Source organism: Girardinichthys multiradiatus, chromosome 4 (genome assembly GCF_021462225.1).
Source record: "Girardinichthys multiradiatus isolate DD_20200921_A chromosome 4, DD_fGirMul_XY1, whole genome shotgun sequence".
Lineage (NCBI taxonomy): Eukaryota > Metazoa > Chordata > Actinopteri > Cyprinodontiformes > Goodeidae > Girardinichthys > Girardinichthys multiradiatus.
This window is the reverse complement of record NC_061797.1, coordinates 32344651-32362412: the sequence shown is the minus strand read 5'-3', so window position 1 is coordinate 32362412 and position 17762 is coordinate 32344651. Positions and strand designations below refer to the sequence as shown.

General features: G+C 40.6%; 1 protein-coding gene across 1 annotated transcript in view; it reads left to right on the top strand.

The window, feature by feature from the left end:
- Window positions 1-17762, top strand: part of LOC124866622 (CUB and sushi domain-containing protein 1-like) — a 436935-nt gene that overhangs the window by 329450 nt on the left and 89723 nt on the right. The window contains exons 36-40 of the mRNA XM_047362500.1: window positions 352-555; window positions 1448-1572; window positions 1819-1915; window positions 6059-6163; window positions 16523-16641. Coding sequence (XP_047218456.1) covers window positions 352-555; window positions 1448-1572; window positions 1819-1915; window positions 6059-6163; window positions 16523-16641 — 650 coding nt within the window. The remainder of the gene's footprint in view (window positions 1-351; window positions 556-1447; window positions 1573-1818; window positions 1916-6058; window positions 6164-16522; window positions 16642-17762) is intronic.

Genomic DNA, 17762 nt, shown 5'->3' with positions numbered 1-17762 from the left:
CATTAATATGCCATGAAACAGGGTTCTTTGAGCAGTCCACTTCTTTAACAAAGGTTTTTTTTCTTTGACACACTGCACTCTTTGTGGAGGGTGTCAATGACAACGGTCAGGTCTGCAGCTATCACTTTGTGTGTATCTGTGTGAATCTACTACATATTAAATGACTTTTACTTTTTTAAAAGAATGATTTAAATAATTAATCTTACATTTATTTAATTTATTGGGATACCCTGTATAAACATGAAAAGTCATACTTAAATCAAGGTACGCCTGAAATCCCTTTTGCTCATAAATGTATCTTTGTTCTACTTTCTCTCTTGGACTGCAATTTAACCTTTTTCTTTATTGCAGCTGTGCCACGCACAAGTGACAGTCAATGCAGTTCAGTGCCAGAGCCACGGTATGGCAGACGAATTGGCTCAGAGTTCTCAGCAAGCTCCGTTGTCCGTTTCGAGTGCAGTCCTGGTTATTTGTTGAAAGGATCCAGTGCAATTCGATGCCAGGCTGTACCAGGTGCCCTTGCACAGTGGAATTCATCAACACCAGCATGCATAGGTAAAGCAATCAAACCTGTGGTGCATTAAGAATGTAATCAGCAAATCAGTACAGTTTCAAAATAAAGTACATTACCAGATTTTGATTACATAAATAAGCCAGAAATTACACAGCAGACCATCAGTTTGCAAGAGTACACCAATAATTACTGATTCATTATATGACAGTGTATTGTTCTATGAATATATAGATTTGTTGGCTAATTTGTGATCCCAGATAATGCTCTCAGTGGTGTCCATGAGTCTGTGCAGCATTTCTGTTCCAAAAGTATGTAATAAAAAGTGTTTAATGCAGCTAGTTAAAGAGTAAGGCGAATGGTCCTTTGCTTTATGTTTTGAAAATTTTCACTTTCCTTTCTATTCTATATTACCAATTTTTACAGTGTATATATATATATATATATATATATATATATATATTGTTATATACGTACTAAAAAGATTTGATGTTTTTTCAATAACATTAAATTTATCAGTTGGATGGCTGAGATATACATTTTTACATTATTCTCAAGAGAAGAAATAACATTGTAGCATTGAAAGAAAAGGTTGGACATCTTTCCAAACACCGGTGCTGACTCCAAGAACACAGATAAAGAGCAATGGGAGAAACACCTTAGGTAGCTTTCCCTTCTGGTTAATCATATTCTAATAGGCAATTTTAGCAACTGTGTTTTCAACTCAATATATGCCAATATGAAATCTTTTACTGCTAAGAGCTGGCATTTTGCAAACGCGTAAATAATCCCTATTCATTCTTGCTCCGTTCAAAACATCATTCTGTTTTTTTGTCTTCAGTCATGATAGGCTACATTACACTAACCTGTCCTAATTAAAAACTACTTAGTTTATACATTATGGGAGGAAATTTATATTTTATGTCTCCATTCTAGTTCCCTGCAATGGCAATTTGACTGAGCGTCGAGGTACAATATTGTCTCCTGGCTATCCCGAACCTTACCCAAATGGCCTAAACTGTCTGTGGAGGATACATGTCAGTGAAGGAGCAGGAATACAGGTACACAACATTTAAGATTAGAATATTACATCTGACCGATTAAAATATAATACAGAAATGTGGGCTTTATGAAAAGTATGTTTAATACCTACTTAAAGGTTGTTTTGAAAAGGTACGTTTAATCTGACAAGGAGTATATTCTAATTAATTAAATATGACAGTGAGTCACTCTTGAAAGGACCAATTATACAGGATTCTTGTAAACTCACAAGCTGTTTTGTACAGTTATTGTCGTTTACTTGTTAGATCCAAGTTATGACATTTGCGACTGAGCACAACTGGGACTCTCTGGAGATCTATGATGGAGGGGACATGACAGCTCCGAAGCTGGGATCCTTCTCAGGTATGACTGCATGACCGTCTAAGCACATGGATCAGATACATAAAACTGCAGAGATGCCATGCAAAAAAAAAATGTGATGGATGAGATGATTATTCTTAAACCAGCAAGACACATCCACATATGTTGTAGCTTTATAAAAGTATAAATGCTTATGGTTCAGTGTAGTTCAAACATAAACCAGTGAACATTAATAATTAAAAAGGGAGAAAAATGGAAAGAGAGAGGCACTAACAAGAGTGTCACTAATAAAGTAAGAGCTAACCTTTTACAATTTCCCTGCAGATGTTCCCCTGTGCCCTCCCCCAAGCATGTACCTGTCACACAGCTGTCACACACATAAGACATACCGCCTATAGGGCAACACGCACACACACAGTGACACACATACATGTATGTACCATTTTATAAAGGACAACTAGTGAGCTGCCCACTATAGCCATGTTGATTTAATGTGGACCATTGAGCAGCCTTTGTGGAACAGATAAAGCTGGTTCTCTAAAGAATGCCAGAATGCTTCTTGTCCATAGATAAAGAAGTGTTTTTCAGCTTTTGTAGGCACAATTTAATCTGCCTTTTAGATGTAAATACAGGTTCTAGACTATGCATGGGTCAGTATTGTATTTTTACAGCATGATAAGCATGACTACAAATGCCATGGTTTCATATTATCACAGTTTTAACACAAAGATTTCCAAACAGTCAAATCTGTCCAACAAATTCATACCAACACCATAAATGACAAGATACCTACTGCACATTGGCAGCACTCCTCCGGAATTTATTCAAGCCCTTTGTCAGATGTCAGAGTGATGACTCAATAGTACTGTTACTGTCATGGTGTGCTATACGAACGCTTTGTCTGCACTGATGAAGATTCCCTCATCTCAGGATGGTAATTGGTCAGAGCTGCTCCATCTGACATACCTGACCTCTTTTCTGAAAAATTCAGCTTAGATTTTCTGTGTTGCTCACTCCGGGGCACTCAGAATCTATATAGAGGGTTAAACTTTCATCATCAGATCACACTTGATTTTTACACCCTTTTTTTGAATACACACACATATCATACAAAATTGGGGCACATCATAGACAACACACATACAATACTTCATGTGACTCATTTCTTCACACTTAAAGCCTGATAGGTCACACTTTTAGAAAGGCCTATATAAATGGAAGCACAAGAAACAGTGTCAAAGGGTAGGGGTTTTGAAGGGGTAACTTTTTTAACCTGGGTTGACTGCTAACTAGACCATATATATTGTAAGGCTTGCCAATTTTGTCTGTAAAGCACCATTCATACACAGGGCAATTCAAAGCGCTTTACAGCAAAAACAAGGGAACAGAGATAAAAAGAATAAGATCTCATCTATCTAAAAGAGACAGGATGAATCACATAATAGGATAAAATTATGAGACATAATAACATAAAAGAAATACACATTTGTTGTAATTATGAATATGAATATATTATTTAATATTAATACTTTAATATTTATTAAATAATGTTTCGGTCTGTTAAGGGTTGTACTGTAAATACCAGCCCAATAAGGCGGTGGCATTAGGACAAAATCAAAAGGTTTGAGACAAGCTCTGACATTATTGAACAGCAAAACTATGTACACACATGGAATGAATTCACACAATTTCTTAAAATACAAGAATTTATTAACAAAAGTCAGTCAACTCAAAGTTAAACATATTTCGATCAGCAAACTTTTCACCATGCTAAAACAATACAACTAAACTTCCAAGCAGAATTAAAGAATAAGGAAGACTATTGGGCTATGTACAATATAAACAAGTTGATCAAAGATAGTTGAAAACCCTGACCGAAAGAGTGATGCAACATTGCCATGCAATATTATTCATGTTTGAGAACCAAGGATTATTTTGAAGAATCTGGAAGTGAAGTTAAGTTAGTCTTGGAACTAATTTAGGGAATAATCTGCATACCTTTAAACAACCATTCACAATGCAAGATCAGATAAAATATTATTTTAATAGAACAATATTTAAAGAATGATTTGCTGAATAAAAGCAACCTTCTGGATGACCAATTTCCAGCGGTGTTTAATTAGCTGCCTTTATTTATTAAAATAATATTTAAAGAAATATCATTAAGGAAATAGTAAAATAATACTTAAGGAAATATTATTTTGGAAAAGAACCAAAACTTTCTGGAGAAATGGGCTTAATTGTGTTACCTAGTTATCATGTTTAGTAAAATAATATTTAGGGAAATATTATTTTACTGGATTGAAAACTCACAACCTTTTTGGGTAAATGATCTTAGCAGGCGAGCACGTGTTCTTAGCTGTTAGCAGTTAAAGCTAACATAAGAAGCGTATAGCTTATCAGAATCACACATATACCTTTAAAATACCCCTAATAAAAGGGGTTAAAATGCATAAGCACGGACCGCACGTTATGGCCAATCTTCTGTGTTTAAAATCACCCTTTAAAAAAGTTTTCTTAATTTTGAAAACAAACACAGGACACAAACTGAGCACATGTGCTTACAGCTAATCTGCTAGCACTAAGATAGCTGAGTTTCAACACAAACAAAACCAAACTTCATAAAACAAAAATAATGTTTAGATTATTTCATTGTAAATTACTTCTCTCTGCCCAAACCTAACCTCTTAAGTGAAGCTTGCTGAGGAAAAGTTATCCAGGTCGACAAAGTTTGAAGGAAGCATCCACAGTGAACAAAGGGTTAACTTGCTAACCTCTGTAGCTGTGGGGTGGGGCGGCTCGCTCTGTCGGCCGGCCAAACTGCACGTTACTGCTGTAACCACGGTGATGCGGTCCTGTTGTCCTTCCTTCAGACCGGGAAAACTGCTCCACTCGGTGTCGTAGAGACAGGGTCTCTGCTGGGAATTCTCTATAACAGTTTGATTCTGTAGACTTCAGAGAGAAAAGTCAAGCCATGCTTGTACCTTAATTACCCCCGCTTATGAATGAATACCGGATCCACAAACAGCAATTGATTCCTACTTAACTTAGTGCATATGATCGCGTGATCATATGACACTCTTGGATCCAGTTTGAAGAGTTATGTATGTTTTGCCAGCAAAGAGACATTAGCTTGCTGTGTCTCTCTGTCCAGATCCCCTGGGGAACCCGCGTAGAAGAGATGGGATGTAGCATGAGCGGTGCTTTTATTTGGACAGTGACGTCACGGGAAGTCCGCTGTTACCCCTTTTTCCTGGCTGTGGGTTAATGCGATTTATTTTGAAAGTTCCAGAAAAATTTGTACCGGACTTTCATGTTGTAACCATAGCTGGGTCCCAACACATTAATGTTTCTTTAACCAAATAAAAACTAAGACATGATAGAAATGATAATACTCATAATAATCTCTGGCCTTTATGGGCCTTTCCTTGTTTATTTCTCACCCTGAAAACACAGAGAGAAGAGGTCTGTCCTAACCTAAGGGCTCTAATGGTGCACACCTCACCAGCAACTCTGAAATGTATTTAGTCCCAATACCATTCAATGCCTTCTAGACTAGATTTGGACACAGTGTAAAAAATCCCATTATTAAACCTCGAATATATGATCAAGAATACCTAATTTGATTTTAAGATAACTTTTTGAGGTAACCTTTTATTATTGTGATTTTTGACTTAAAAGAAATAAGTACATGTTAAATAGCACTGACAAACCCAGCATGTAAAATATTCTCTGTGAGAGGTACCAGACTTTGGAACTCACTACCTGTAAAGGTTGAGACCACATTCAACTTTAAAAAAAAAAATAAACCATTTCCTGGCTGTGTCAGAAACAGCAATGTAATCATGTTTAGAATGTTTTATTACCATAGTTTAGTTCTTCTGCCTGACTCTATATATTTGTATTTGAATATGTTGTTTGTAATAATGTCTACTTTCTACTTTGTATTAACTGTAGTTTTATAGATATGCTGTTCACAAAAGCCCTTCTAGGGACAAGTGCTGCAAATGAGCTTACGCTATAAGCACCATGAGGCATGCATGGGATTGCTGTTTTTTTCTGTTTGTTTATGTTACTGTGTATCTGTCCCCATCAAATAACCCTAATAAATAAATAAAAATGTTTTGTCTGTGTGTGTGTGTGTGTGTGTGTGTGTGTGTGTGTGTGTGTGTGTGTGTTGTACAGGAACAACGGCTCCTGCTCTCCTCAACTCAACATCCAATCAGCTACTCCTGCACTTTCAGAGTGACATCAGTGTGGTGGCAGCAGGCTTTCACCTGGAATACAAGAGTAAGTTACTAGAGACTGATAGGCTTCAAAGGGGAAATTCTTGATTGAATACAAATTCAAAGGAACTATATAATTATGTCTTCTCTAACCAGAAATGCACACAAACATAAATACAAATACTGCTGCCAAAACTTTGACATCAAATAACGAGTCAGTGACCTGAACTGGTATTGCCCGCGAGCACACACACATGCTGAGTGCTGCGTTCTAGCACACACACATAATGCTCACCTGGGGGGACACAAACAAATTCATGTAGACTCAGACGCAAACACAAAGTTCCTCTGCCTGTGTCAGGCATGCACATAAATCCAATGAAATAGAAGAGACATAGGTACACAACTATGCAGACAAAAACAGGTATGGACACTGGCATTACCATCATGCATTTACACACCTGTCAGGGCATAGCTGTGTTGTTCAGTCCTTTGTACTTGTTTTCGCTTAGAATCACTTCTAGATCAATGAACATGTCCCCTTCTATGATAATATGTGAGAGTTTTAGTGTGTAGGAATGAACATTTCTTGGTGTTGAGAGTTATAGGTGTGTGCACACATTCGAATCTGTGATTTTGGCATCTCTGTGTGACATCCCATTACTAGGAATGAAAACCTGGAAGACTGTGTTTTTTATTTTAGCTTCACTGTATTTTTGAATGGAGTTAGTCTGAGCTTCCCAGCTTAGTGTCTTTAAGCAGACCCCACACTTAGAATTCAAGGGTTTTAAGAAAGTTTTAAAATAGAAATGACACAACAGCCCCTCCTTGAACTGCCACCTTAACGTGGTGGAGGGGTGTGAGTGCAGAAATGATCCTAGAGGCTATGTTGTCTGGGGCCTAAATGCCCCTGGTAGGGTCTCCCATGGCAAACAGGCTCTAGGTGATGGGTCAGACAAAGAGCAGTTCAAGAATCCCTCATGAGGACAAAAATATCGAGGCACGTGACGTCGCCCGTACGGCGGAGCCGGGGTCCCACCCTGGAGCCAGGCCTGGGGTCGGGACGCTCCTCGCAGGACCCGGCTGGGACAAGCCTGAAAGAGAGAGGCAAGTCCATCCCCCAGTGGGCCCACCACCTGCAGGGGGAACTGTGAGGGACTGGTGCAAAGAGGATTGGGTGGCGGACAAAGGTGGAGACCTCAGCGGCCCGATCCCCGGATGCTTAGGGACGTGGAATGTCACCTCGCTGGGGGGGAAGGAGCCGGAGCTTGTGCGGGAGGTCGAGAGAAATCGACTAGAAATAGTCGGGCTCGCCTCCATGCACAGCGTGGGCTCTGGAACCCATCTCCTTGAGACGGGTTGGACTCTCTTCTACTCTGGAGTGGCCCACGGGGAGAGGCGGCGGGCTGGTGTGGGTTTGCTTGTTCCCCCCCAGCTCAGCCGTCTTGTGTTGGGGTTTACCCCAGTGGATGAGAGGGTCGTATCCCTGCACCTTCGGGTTGGGGATAGGTCTCTGACTGTCGTCTCGGCCTACTGGCCGAGCAATAGTGCGGAGTACCCGGCCTTCTTGATCCGCTGGAGGAGGAGAAAGCCGGACAGACTTGGCAGGCCCAAGCGCATAGTGAGGGTCTGCTGGGAACGCCTGGCGGAGCCCTCGGCCAGGGATGTATTCAACTCCCACCTCCGGGAGAGCTTTGACCAGATCCCAGGAGATGTTGGAGACATAGAGTCCGAGTGGACCATGTTCTCCGCATCTATTGTCGATGCTGCTGCCCGTAGCTGCGGCCGTAAGGTCTGCGGTGCCTGTCGCGACGGCATTCCCAGAACCCGGTGGTGGACACCGGCAGTAAGGGATGCTGTCAAGCTGAAGAAGGAGTCCTATCAGCTGTGGTTGGCTTGTGGGACTCCTGAGGTGGCTGACAGGTACCGTGAGGCCAAGCGTGCTGTGGCCTGGGCTGTGGCAGAGGCAAAAACTCGGGCCTGGGAGGAGTTCGGTGAGGCCATGGAGAAGGACTACCGGTTAGCCTCGAAGCGATTCTGGCAAACCATCCCGCGCCTCAGGAGGGGGAAGCAGTGCTTCGCCAACACTGTTTATAGTGGGGGTGGGAGGCTGCTGAACTCAACTAAGGACATTATCGGGCGGTGGAAGGAGTACTTCGAGGATCTCCTCAATCCTGCCATCACACATTCCGTGGTGGAAACAGAGGCTGGGGACTCGGGGTTGGACTCTTTCATCAACCAGGCTGAAGTCACCCAGGTGGTTAAAAAGCTCCGCGGTGGCAGGGCTCCGGGGTTGGATGAGATTCGCCCCGAGTACCTCAAGTCTTTGGATGTTGTGGGGCTGTCATGGTTGACACGCCTCTTCAACATTGCGTGGCGGTCGGGGACAGTGCCTCTGGACTGGCAGTCTGGATTGGTGGTCCCCCTTCATAAGAAGGGGGACCGGAGGGTGTGTTCCAACTACAGGGGGATCACACTCCTCAGCCTCCCTGGTAAGGCCTACGCCAGGGTATTGGAGAGGAGAGTCCGGCCGATAATCGTACCTCGGCTTCAGGAGGAGCAGTGTGGTTTTCGTCCCGGCTGTGGAACACTGGACCAGCTCTATACCCTCTACAGGGTGCTCGAGGGTTCATGGGAGTTTGCCCAACCGGTTCACATGTGTTTTGTGGACCTGGAGAAGGCATTCGACTGTGTCCCCCGTGATGCCCTGTGGGGGGTGCTCCAGGAGTATGGAATTGGGGGCCCTTTATTAGGGGCCATCCGGTCCCTGTACGAGCGGAGCAGGAGTTTGGTCCGCATTGCCAGCACTAAGTCGGACCTGTTCCCGGTGCATGTTGGACTCCGGCAGCGCTGCCCTTTGTCACCGGTCCTGATCATAACTTTTATGGACAGGATTTCTAGATGCAGCCAACGGCTGGAGGGGGTCTGGTTTGGGGACCAGTGGAGGGACTATGTCTCTCGGCTGGCCTGGGAACGCCTTGGGCTCCACCCGCAGAAGCTGGAGGAGGTGTCAGGGGAGAGGGACGTCTGGGCGTCTCTGCTGAGTCTGCTGCCCCCGCGACCCGGTAAGTGGAAGATGACGAGTACGAGAGATAACACAACAGCTACAATAAAGCAGAGACTGCAAGCAGCTTTGTTTTTTACAACAAATGTGGTTTTAGTGCTGATTTAGATTAAGTGCCTAAGTTACAGCAGTTCTTTTTGTTTTGACTGCCAAAACACTGGTACCAGTCATGAAGTCCTGGAACAGTCACACCAACTCTTTGTCAGTTTGGAATAAAACATCTACTTTTATTAGGGATAAATATCAAATTGACTAACTGGACTTACTGACTTGTGATTGAAAATACAGTTAATACTTCTCTCTAATGTTGGCCAATACCAACAGCACATGGTCCCTAATAACAAAAGCATTAAAAAACTGAAATAACTCATCTTGACTTATATTGACTTGACTAATAATTTCATACAGACTTCCTATTCTATTCTTTAATTATTAAATAATAATGAGTGACTAAGTAGACAGAAACAGATTAACAACGTTATCACCAACCACATGTTGTATTTAAAGACGTCATCGGGGTTGGTCAGAATTCATGAACCCAGAGAAGCTGTGGGTCTTGCTTTGGTGCTCTTTAATCTCACGTAAAACCGAATGAAGGCAGAAGCCTGTTTGAGCAGAGAGAAGCTCCATTGCTTGTGCATTTACTCTGCAAATTATCAAGAGGAGTGCGATTATAACATTTATTCTATAGCTAGAGCCTGAAACACCAAAAAATTATTAAGAACAACACACAGTTTTAAAATAAGACCAGTAATACTTAGGGTACAGCAATAGGGTGTTTGGTAGGCATATGAGGAAAAAATATTTTCTGTTCACCATCACTACTAGAAACATGAGTTTGCTCAATTCTACAGGGACTTAACTGGAACTTAACTAAAACGATGTCCTTTGGTCAAACAAGATTACGTTTGAGATTTTCAGCTACAGTCTATGTGGGTTTATGGAAAAAGATGGATAAGTGCGTGGGAAGCACCTCGTGCCCACTGTTAACTATGGTAGAGGATCTGTGATGAGGCGGGCCTGATTTTCTTCCAAAGACTCTGTGAACCTGGGTATGATAAACTCTTTTCAAAGGTTATGACATTTTACATAAAAATCTGCAGGCCTCTGACAGAAAACTGTAAGTAGGGTGTCATCCACACAGATATGGTCCACCAGACACAAACTGAACCACTTGAAATAACTTTATTAGTTGTTTGTTGCTGGGCAAAAAACCTACAGAAGAACCAGAGTGAGCAATGTTGTTCATCTGCCTTAAACTTGCTGGAGGTTTTAGAGGAAGGAAAAGATAGACAAACTCATCTCCTATGAAACAAAGAAAAGGTTGATGACATAATTTATTGTATATACTAAAATGGGAAGTCAAAAGGTTAAAGGCAGCATGTTACTGTGCATCCTTCAGCTTTAGCTGCATAACTTAAGAAAAAACCCACTCAGGCCAGCTTTAATGAATTCCTTTGTCAGAAATAAAACATGTTCTAATCTAATAAATCTAATAAATGTATAGTGGCAAAGTGTTATCAAATCTATAATTCATACCCATAGAACCTTTTTATATTTTATCATGCTACAACCACAAACGTCAATGCATTTAACAAAGTGTATAGGATAGACCAACACAGAGTGGTCTGTAATTGTGAAACAAAAGCATTAAAATTTAGGGTTTTCATTTTTTTAACAAAACAATAATCAGAAAACTGTCATGTGCATTTTTATTCAGCCAGTTTTAACTTTTATTCTAATACCCTTAAATAAAGTCCTGTGTAAGCAACTGCCCTCAAAACTATGTTAGGAAGAGTTCAGCTGTGTTTAATTTAACTGAAGTGCACATTCTGTCAAGCCCTCAGAGGTTTGTTAGAGAACATTAGCAGCAGTTAACAAACAGCATCATGAAGATCTAGGAACACACCATACAGGTCAGGGATGTGTTTTAAGATATGGAAAACAGGGTTAAGTTATTAAATATTATTCCAGATTTACACATCTCAGGGAGGACCACTCTCTGCCAGTGGAGCCACCGTAATCCTGGAAGAGGTACAGAGAGAACTATTAGTTGTGCACTCCACAGATTTATCTGTTATTGAGGAGAGGCAAAAAGAAAGCCTTTATTGAAAGAAAGTCACGGAAAGTCATGTTTGCATTTTTCCATGACCCATGTGAGCAAAAAAGCATATATGTGGAAGAACATGGTCAGATCACACGAAACAAAAATTTGACTTTTTGTCCTATATTCAAAATCCTATGTGTGCATTTCTGGACTTTTTTTTAAATGTAAAGAAGGTCTAAAAAATAAATAAGATTTAGCTTTTGCTGTGAGGACTGAAAGCTCAACAAGACAGAAACTATAAATAAAATCCAGGTCCCCTTTAAAGTTGTTGCATTTAATGAAATGTTATTAACAGAAGTGAAAAGAAGTTGAGTGAGTTTTCTCTATTATAAAAAAAAATGTTATAAAGGTATTACCGTTGAGACTTAAAGTAATGTGACTCAAAAAGCTCTTTGTCCACCTTATGACAGTGTTCAAAAGAAAATTATTCTACTTGTTGTCTGTTAACAGATAAAAAGTATTTCTTACTTTTATGTAACATCTTTCCAGCATAAGTGAAATGACTACTGCATACATTTATTTCTAGATTTCTTAAAATTAACAACTTCAAATTAAACCACAGAGCCTGCCTCTTCTGACTAATTAGCTTGTTGTTCTAAGAGGCAACATTACCTATACACTGATGCTTTAGTTACATCTACATGATAATCAACTTGTGGGTGAGTAAAGTTTATGTAGCTTCCTGGGTTAACAAGTGGTATTAAAGTAAAGTCTAATAAAATTGCTGTCCTCCATGCAAAATCCATAATATAACTCAGTGGTCTTTTATTGAAGGATTTAATTCAGCAACACCGACAATGTCTACATTTCCAAAGATGTAACATGTCTTTGGGAACCATTACACTTGAGCTGTTTGGTCTGCTTTGAATGGACCAGAGTTCATTTCCTGCATAGGCCATGTGTGGAATCTCATGTGAACTCTAGAGCAGACCGAACAAGAAAACTTTGGTATATCTGAAATGTCGGTCTTAGTTCAGCTTTCTGTCTCATTTATCACAAGACGGTTTAACATTAGGGGTGTATCGGTACACAGAAATTGTGGTATATATATATATATACATATTTTTTCTTAACTTTGGTCAGCAGTAAACAAAGAATCTTTAAAATTTCTGAGATTAGTAAATTTTATTTTGTTCTAAAACTAAATACCTGGAAAGTATAGAACTGACTGGTTGGATTTTCTTCAATGAAGAAAGTAATATAGGCACACCCAGTGTCTCAATAGATAGATTATACAAAAATTTAATCACTTGCCAAAAAATGTTTTTTCAATAGATTATCAAGAAATTATTTTTGACAAGTCATTTAAAAAAATGTAAACAAAATAAAGTAATTCAAATAATTTTTCTCAAAATTAATGCTCTTTTTACTTTTTTAATAGTTTTTACATTAATATTATTTGGAAAGATAAAACTTTTCTATGAGAAACAAACATTTTGGTTGAATAAAAGTATTTTTCATAGAAATCTGCCATGGATATGAATACTTTTGGGTGAAACTGTACAAACCAAAAATATTCTAAATATGATTTATGACAGACAGAGTTTCAATGTTTGTATGCAGTTGAAAACTTAACTAAGGAGGCTATAGAAAGACAAGGGTTTCTTCAAATCCTAAAATGGTAGCAGTTACATACAACATTTTTGGGTTTACTTAAAATTAGGTATAGATAACACCATAATGTATATTTTCTTGGAGGTAACAGGTGGTACTTTTTTTCCATAAACACCTATTTCAACAACTGCAATTACCCTCAGTTTGAACTTGTGTTTCACGTTAAACACGTTTTTAGAGATTTGTCAACTTTCAGCTGTTTATGAGATGTTAGCTCACAGTTCAGAGCAAGTTAGTTAACCCTGAAATGACTGTTCATTACACTCCACACCTAAGACATTACATTGTCTGTTTTCTGCAGGGCAGATCATTGTGGATGTTTCATCGTGAGAAATGTGAATGCTTCTGGCAATACTGCTCATTACATTTTTTTTTTTTTTTACCAAAGAGGACTTTATTCTAAAAGATGATGGTAAATGTCTCAATTGTTTGTCTGTCCCCTTAGCTAAAACAGAAGTGTGATAAATCCAGTCACTTAGGCTTAGCTGCTGACAATGTCTAGCAGTAGTCTAATAGTCCTGGTGGGGTGTTGTGGGGTACAGTCAGCAGTTTACAGAGCATAACCACTCTCATACAGCCAGGAAATGGACGTGCCATGAGTTGGCAGAGGAGCGAGAAAGATGGTCAGCCAAATGGAATAGTTTCATTGATCAGTTGTCATGACAGCCCACTGATGCTCTGCCTAATAATGCACTGAGTGTGTGTGTGTGTTCCTGTCTTGGCATCACAGTGAGAACCATTTTCCCGATTTCACCATCAAATTGAGGACCGTTTGTACCAAAGTGAGGACATTTTGCTGGTCCTCACAACCTATTTTGCTAACGGTTAGGTTTAGGACTAAGGTGTGAATTGACTTTGGGATAAGGTTAGGGTTAGGCGTGCACTGGTAATGGTTAGGTTTAGGGTTATTGTCAGGGTTAGGGCATAGAAAGGGTTGAAAATGACTGAAAATCAATGGATGTCAATGGGAGTCAACACATGGTCCTCACTACATATAGCAAAACAAGTGTGTGTGTGTGTGTGTGTGTGTGTGTTAGGCCTCACTCAGCCTTCCCGCTTCCACTCCCTTTAAAAAAAAATAAAGTCCCCCCTATTCCCCCAAGAGCAAGCAGACTCATGTACAAATCACTCATGCACACACAGTCAAAAATGTCATTCAGGGTGCTACAGGCCACCTGGATGTGCACGCATTTGTGGATTTGTGTGTACGGGCACAGTTGGATCACAGAATTTTGCTGGAAGAAAAGTAGATAATGAACCAACATTACTAGCCGCACAAGCAAGACACACTTCCTTCCTTGTTTGACTCTCCATCCCTTTTCCACCTATGTGTTGCCATGGTAAGCACTGTTAGGTAGTCTCTTGCAGATATTTCCACGTATACAAACACAAACGCATGTACACACAAACATACAAACACACTCCTACTGATGCTATTTGATAAAGGGTCTGCTACAGTCAAACCTATTAAGAATGTGTTTGACATTTTTTGTGCTGGAAATATATAACAGTCAGGGTATCATCTTCACTTATTTTTAAGCATTTATGGGTTTTTTTCTCCAAAGCATTTGTCAAATCCAAAATAAGCTGCCTTGTATAAAAAGTATAGTACTTGTCAGTTTATACTAAGGAAGTTGTCCAAAATAATCTGAATAATCAATACATCTACATTATTTATCATTAGTTGTTTAAAAGTTGATGCTTTAGGAGATGCTGTAAACCTGTGTGGTATAAATAATAGTTATATAGAAAATGTAAACTAGTAGTCTATTAAAGTATGTTACAAATAATGTAAGTCTTGAGAAAAGGTAAAATTCCATTGAATGAAGAACAGTGACATTGAAGAGGTTTTCCTGCTGTTTTTATACAGAATGCTGTTCACATTAAAAGTTTGGATACTTAATGCTGGAAGTTTGGATTTTGCTGCAGTTACAATTTAAGAATTAATGATCATATCACATTTACTGTTTTTTTTTTTTTTTGATTGACTTTGTAGTCCTCTCTTTGGACCTTCGGCCGGATGTCTTGGACATTCGGGTCAGGAGAGGGGCTAAGCTGTCACCAATCACTGCCTGGTGGTGAATTGGATCTACTGGAAGAGGAGGAAGCTAGACAGACTTGGCAGGCCCAAGCGTATAGTGAGGGTCTGTTGGGAACGTCTGGCAGAGCCCTTGGTCAGGGACACATTCAACTCCCACCTCTGGGAGACCTTTTCCTAGATCCCGGGGGAGGATAGGGACATAGAATCCAAGTGGACCATGTTCTCTACCTCTACTGTCAATGCGGCTGGCTGTAGCTGTGGCTGTATGCTGGCAGAAATTGCCAGACACGTTGCTGGACACCAGCTGTAATGGATGCCATCAAGCTGAAGAAGGAGTCCTATGGGGCCTGGCTGACTTGTGGTAATCCTGTGGCAGCTAACGGGTACCAAGCATGCCCGGGCAGTAGCAGAGGCCAAAGCCTGGGCCTGGGAGGAGTTCGGTGAGGCCGTGGAGAAGGACAATCAGTTGGCTTCGAAATGATTCTGGAAAACCATCCGGTGCCTCAGGAGAGGGAAGCAGTGCTTCGTCAATACTGTTTAGAGTGGGTGTGGGGAGCTGCTGACCTCGATCGGGGACATTATCAGGCCATGGAAGGAGTACTACGAGAATCTCCTCAATCCTGCTGTCATCCCCTCCCTGGAGGAATCAGAGACTGAGGACTCAAAGTTGGACTTGTTCATAACCCAGGCCAAAGTCACCAAGGTGGTCAAAATGCTCCATGGTGGCAGGGTGTTGGAGAGGAGAGTCTGGCTGATAGTCGAACCTCAGCTTAAGGAGGTTCAGGGTGGTTTCGTACCAGTCTTTGAACACTGGACCAAATCTAGACCCTCTACAGGGTGCTCAAGGGTTCATGGGAGTTTGCCAAATCAGTCCACAGGTGCTTTGTGGACATAGAGTCCTGGGCTCTTTATTAAGGGCCATCCGGTCTTTAAACAAGCAAAGCAGGGGTTTGGTTTACATTGCCAGCATTAAGTTGGACCTGTTCCCGGTGCATGTTGAACTCTGGCAGGGCTGCCCTTCACCGGTCCTGTTCATAACTGTCTTGGACAGGATTTTACAGGCACAGCCAACGGCCAGAGGGATCTGGTTCGGGAGTCAGTGGATTTTGTCTCTTGTTTTTGCACTTCCATTGCGGTGAAGCTGAGCCAAAAGGTTCCTATCCTCACCTATGGGCATGACCGAAAGATCCAAATCACGGTATCACAGGTGGCTGAAATTGGCTACCTCTGCAGGATGGCCAGGCATTCCCTTAAAGATCGGGTGAGGAGCTCTGCTATCTAAGTGGAGCTTGGAGTAGAACCGCTTCTCATCCACATTTAGAGGAGCCTCTCTTGTGAGGTGTTCCATGCACGTCCAACTGGGAGAAAGCCCAGGGGACGGTCCAAGGAAGTCTGGGCATCTTTGCTGAGACTGCTGCTCCTGTGACCCGGTCCCGGATATGCGGAAGAAGAGTACAATGAGTACAAGTTGTGTTTACCCAGGGGCTTGGTAGTGTTTAGAAACAAAAGTAATAGTAAAATTAATGTTTGGAACAATAAATCAAAACAGTTTGTTTTTTTGGTTTGTTTTAAAAAGATTTTTTCTTCTTTGTTGTAGCGGTTGGACTCACCACCTGTCCAGAACCCATGATCCCAGCAAACGGCATAAAAACAGGAGACAGATATATGGTAAATGAAGTGGTAGCATTCAGCTGTGAACCTGGTTACACACTACAGGTAATGATCACACAACATACACACAAAACATTTAACCTTATACAGTATGCATCTATTATTAATATGTTGTACAAACACTTTAAATTATACATCTTTTGTATAAATATATTGTTGTACATGCTTTTGACTAATGACTCAAAGGTGTGTCAGCAACGATAAACAAGCACATAAAAAAATTCCGGTTCAATGTAAATATGTTATTCTTTGAAACAAATACATACCCATAATAATAAAACTATAAAAATGAGAAAAACTTTGATAAAACAAAAAGGCCAGCTTCTAAACTGTTTGGTGTCTAAACAGTTAAAACCAGACATTTATATACACAGTATAAAAAGATATGTGACATTTAACATTGAGACGAGAGAAAACATTTATTAAAGAAGCTATTCAGTTATTTCATGTAAGTCAGTAGTTTACATACCCTAAAATTACTATGCCTTTAAAATTTTGGAATGGATAATGAGGGCATGGCTTTGTAAGTTTCTGTATTTTAAGGCAACACCCTAAACACATTGGTTCCATGTGTGAGTAATGGAAAGAAATCTAAAGAAAACAACCGAGATATCAAAAAGAGAACTGTGGACCTCCAGTCATCTGGTTCATCGTTGGGAACAATCTCCAGATCCCTGAAGAGCAACATTAATATGTTCAAACATTTTCATATGTTCAAACTTTCATTCATCTTCTATACCGCTTATTCCATAGTGGGTCACGGGGGAGCTGGTGCTTATCTCCAGCAGCCAACAAGCAAGAGGCAGGGTAGACCCTGGACATTGGGAATGTTCAGCCATCATACTACTCAGGCAACACAGAGACATCCAGGATAAACACATGCACACACCCATTTACACCTAAGGGCAATCTAGAGAGACCAGTTTAACTAACAATCATATTTTTGGACTGTGGGAGGAAGCCAGAGTACACTTTGAGAACCCATGCATGCACAGGGAGAACATGCAAACTCTTTGCAGAAAGAGTTTGAAAGGGAATTGAACCAAGGACCTTCTTGGTGCAAGGCAACAGTGCTACCAACTGCACCACCGTGCAGCCTATGTTTAAACAATTTCCAAATATTGGGAATGTTCAGCCATCATACTACTCAGGAAGTACTATAGACA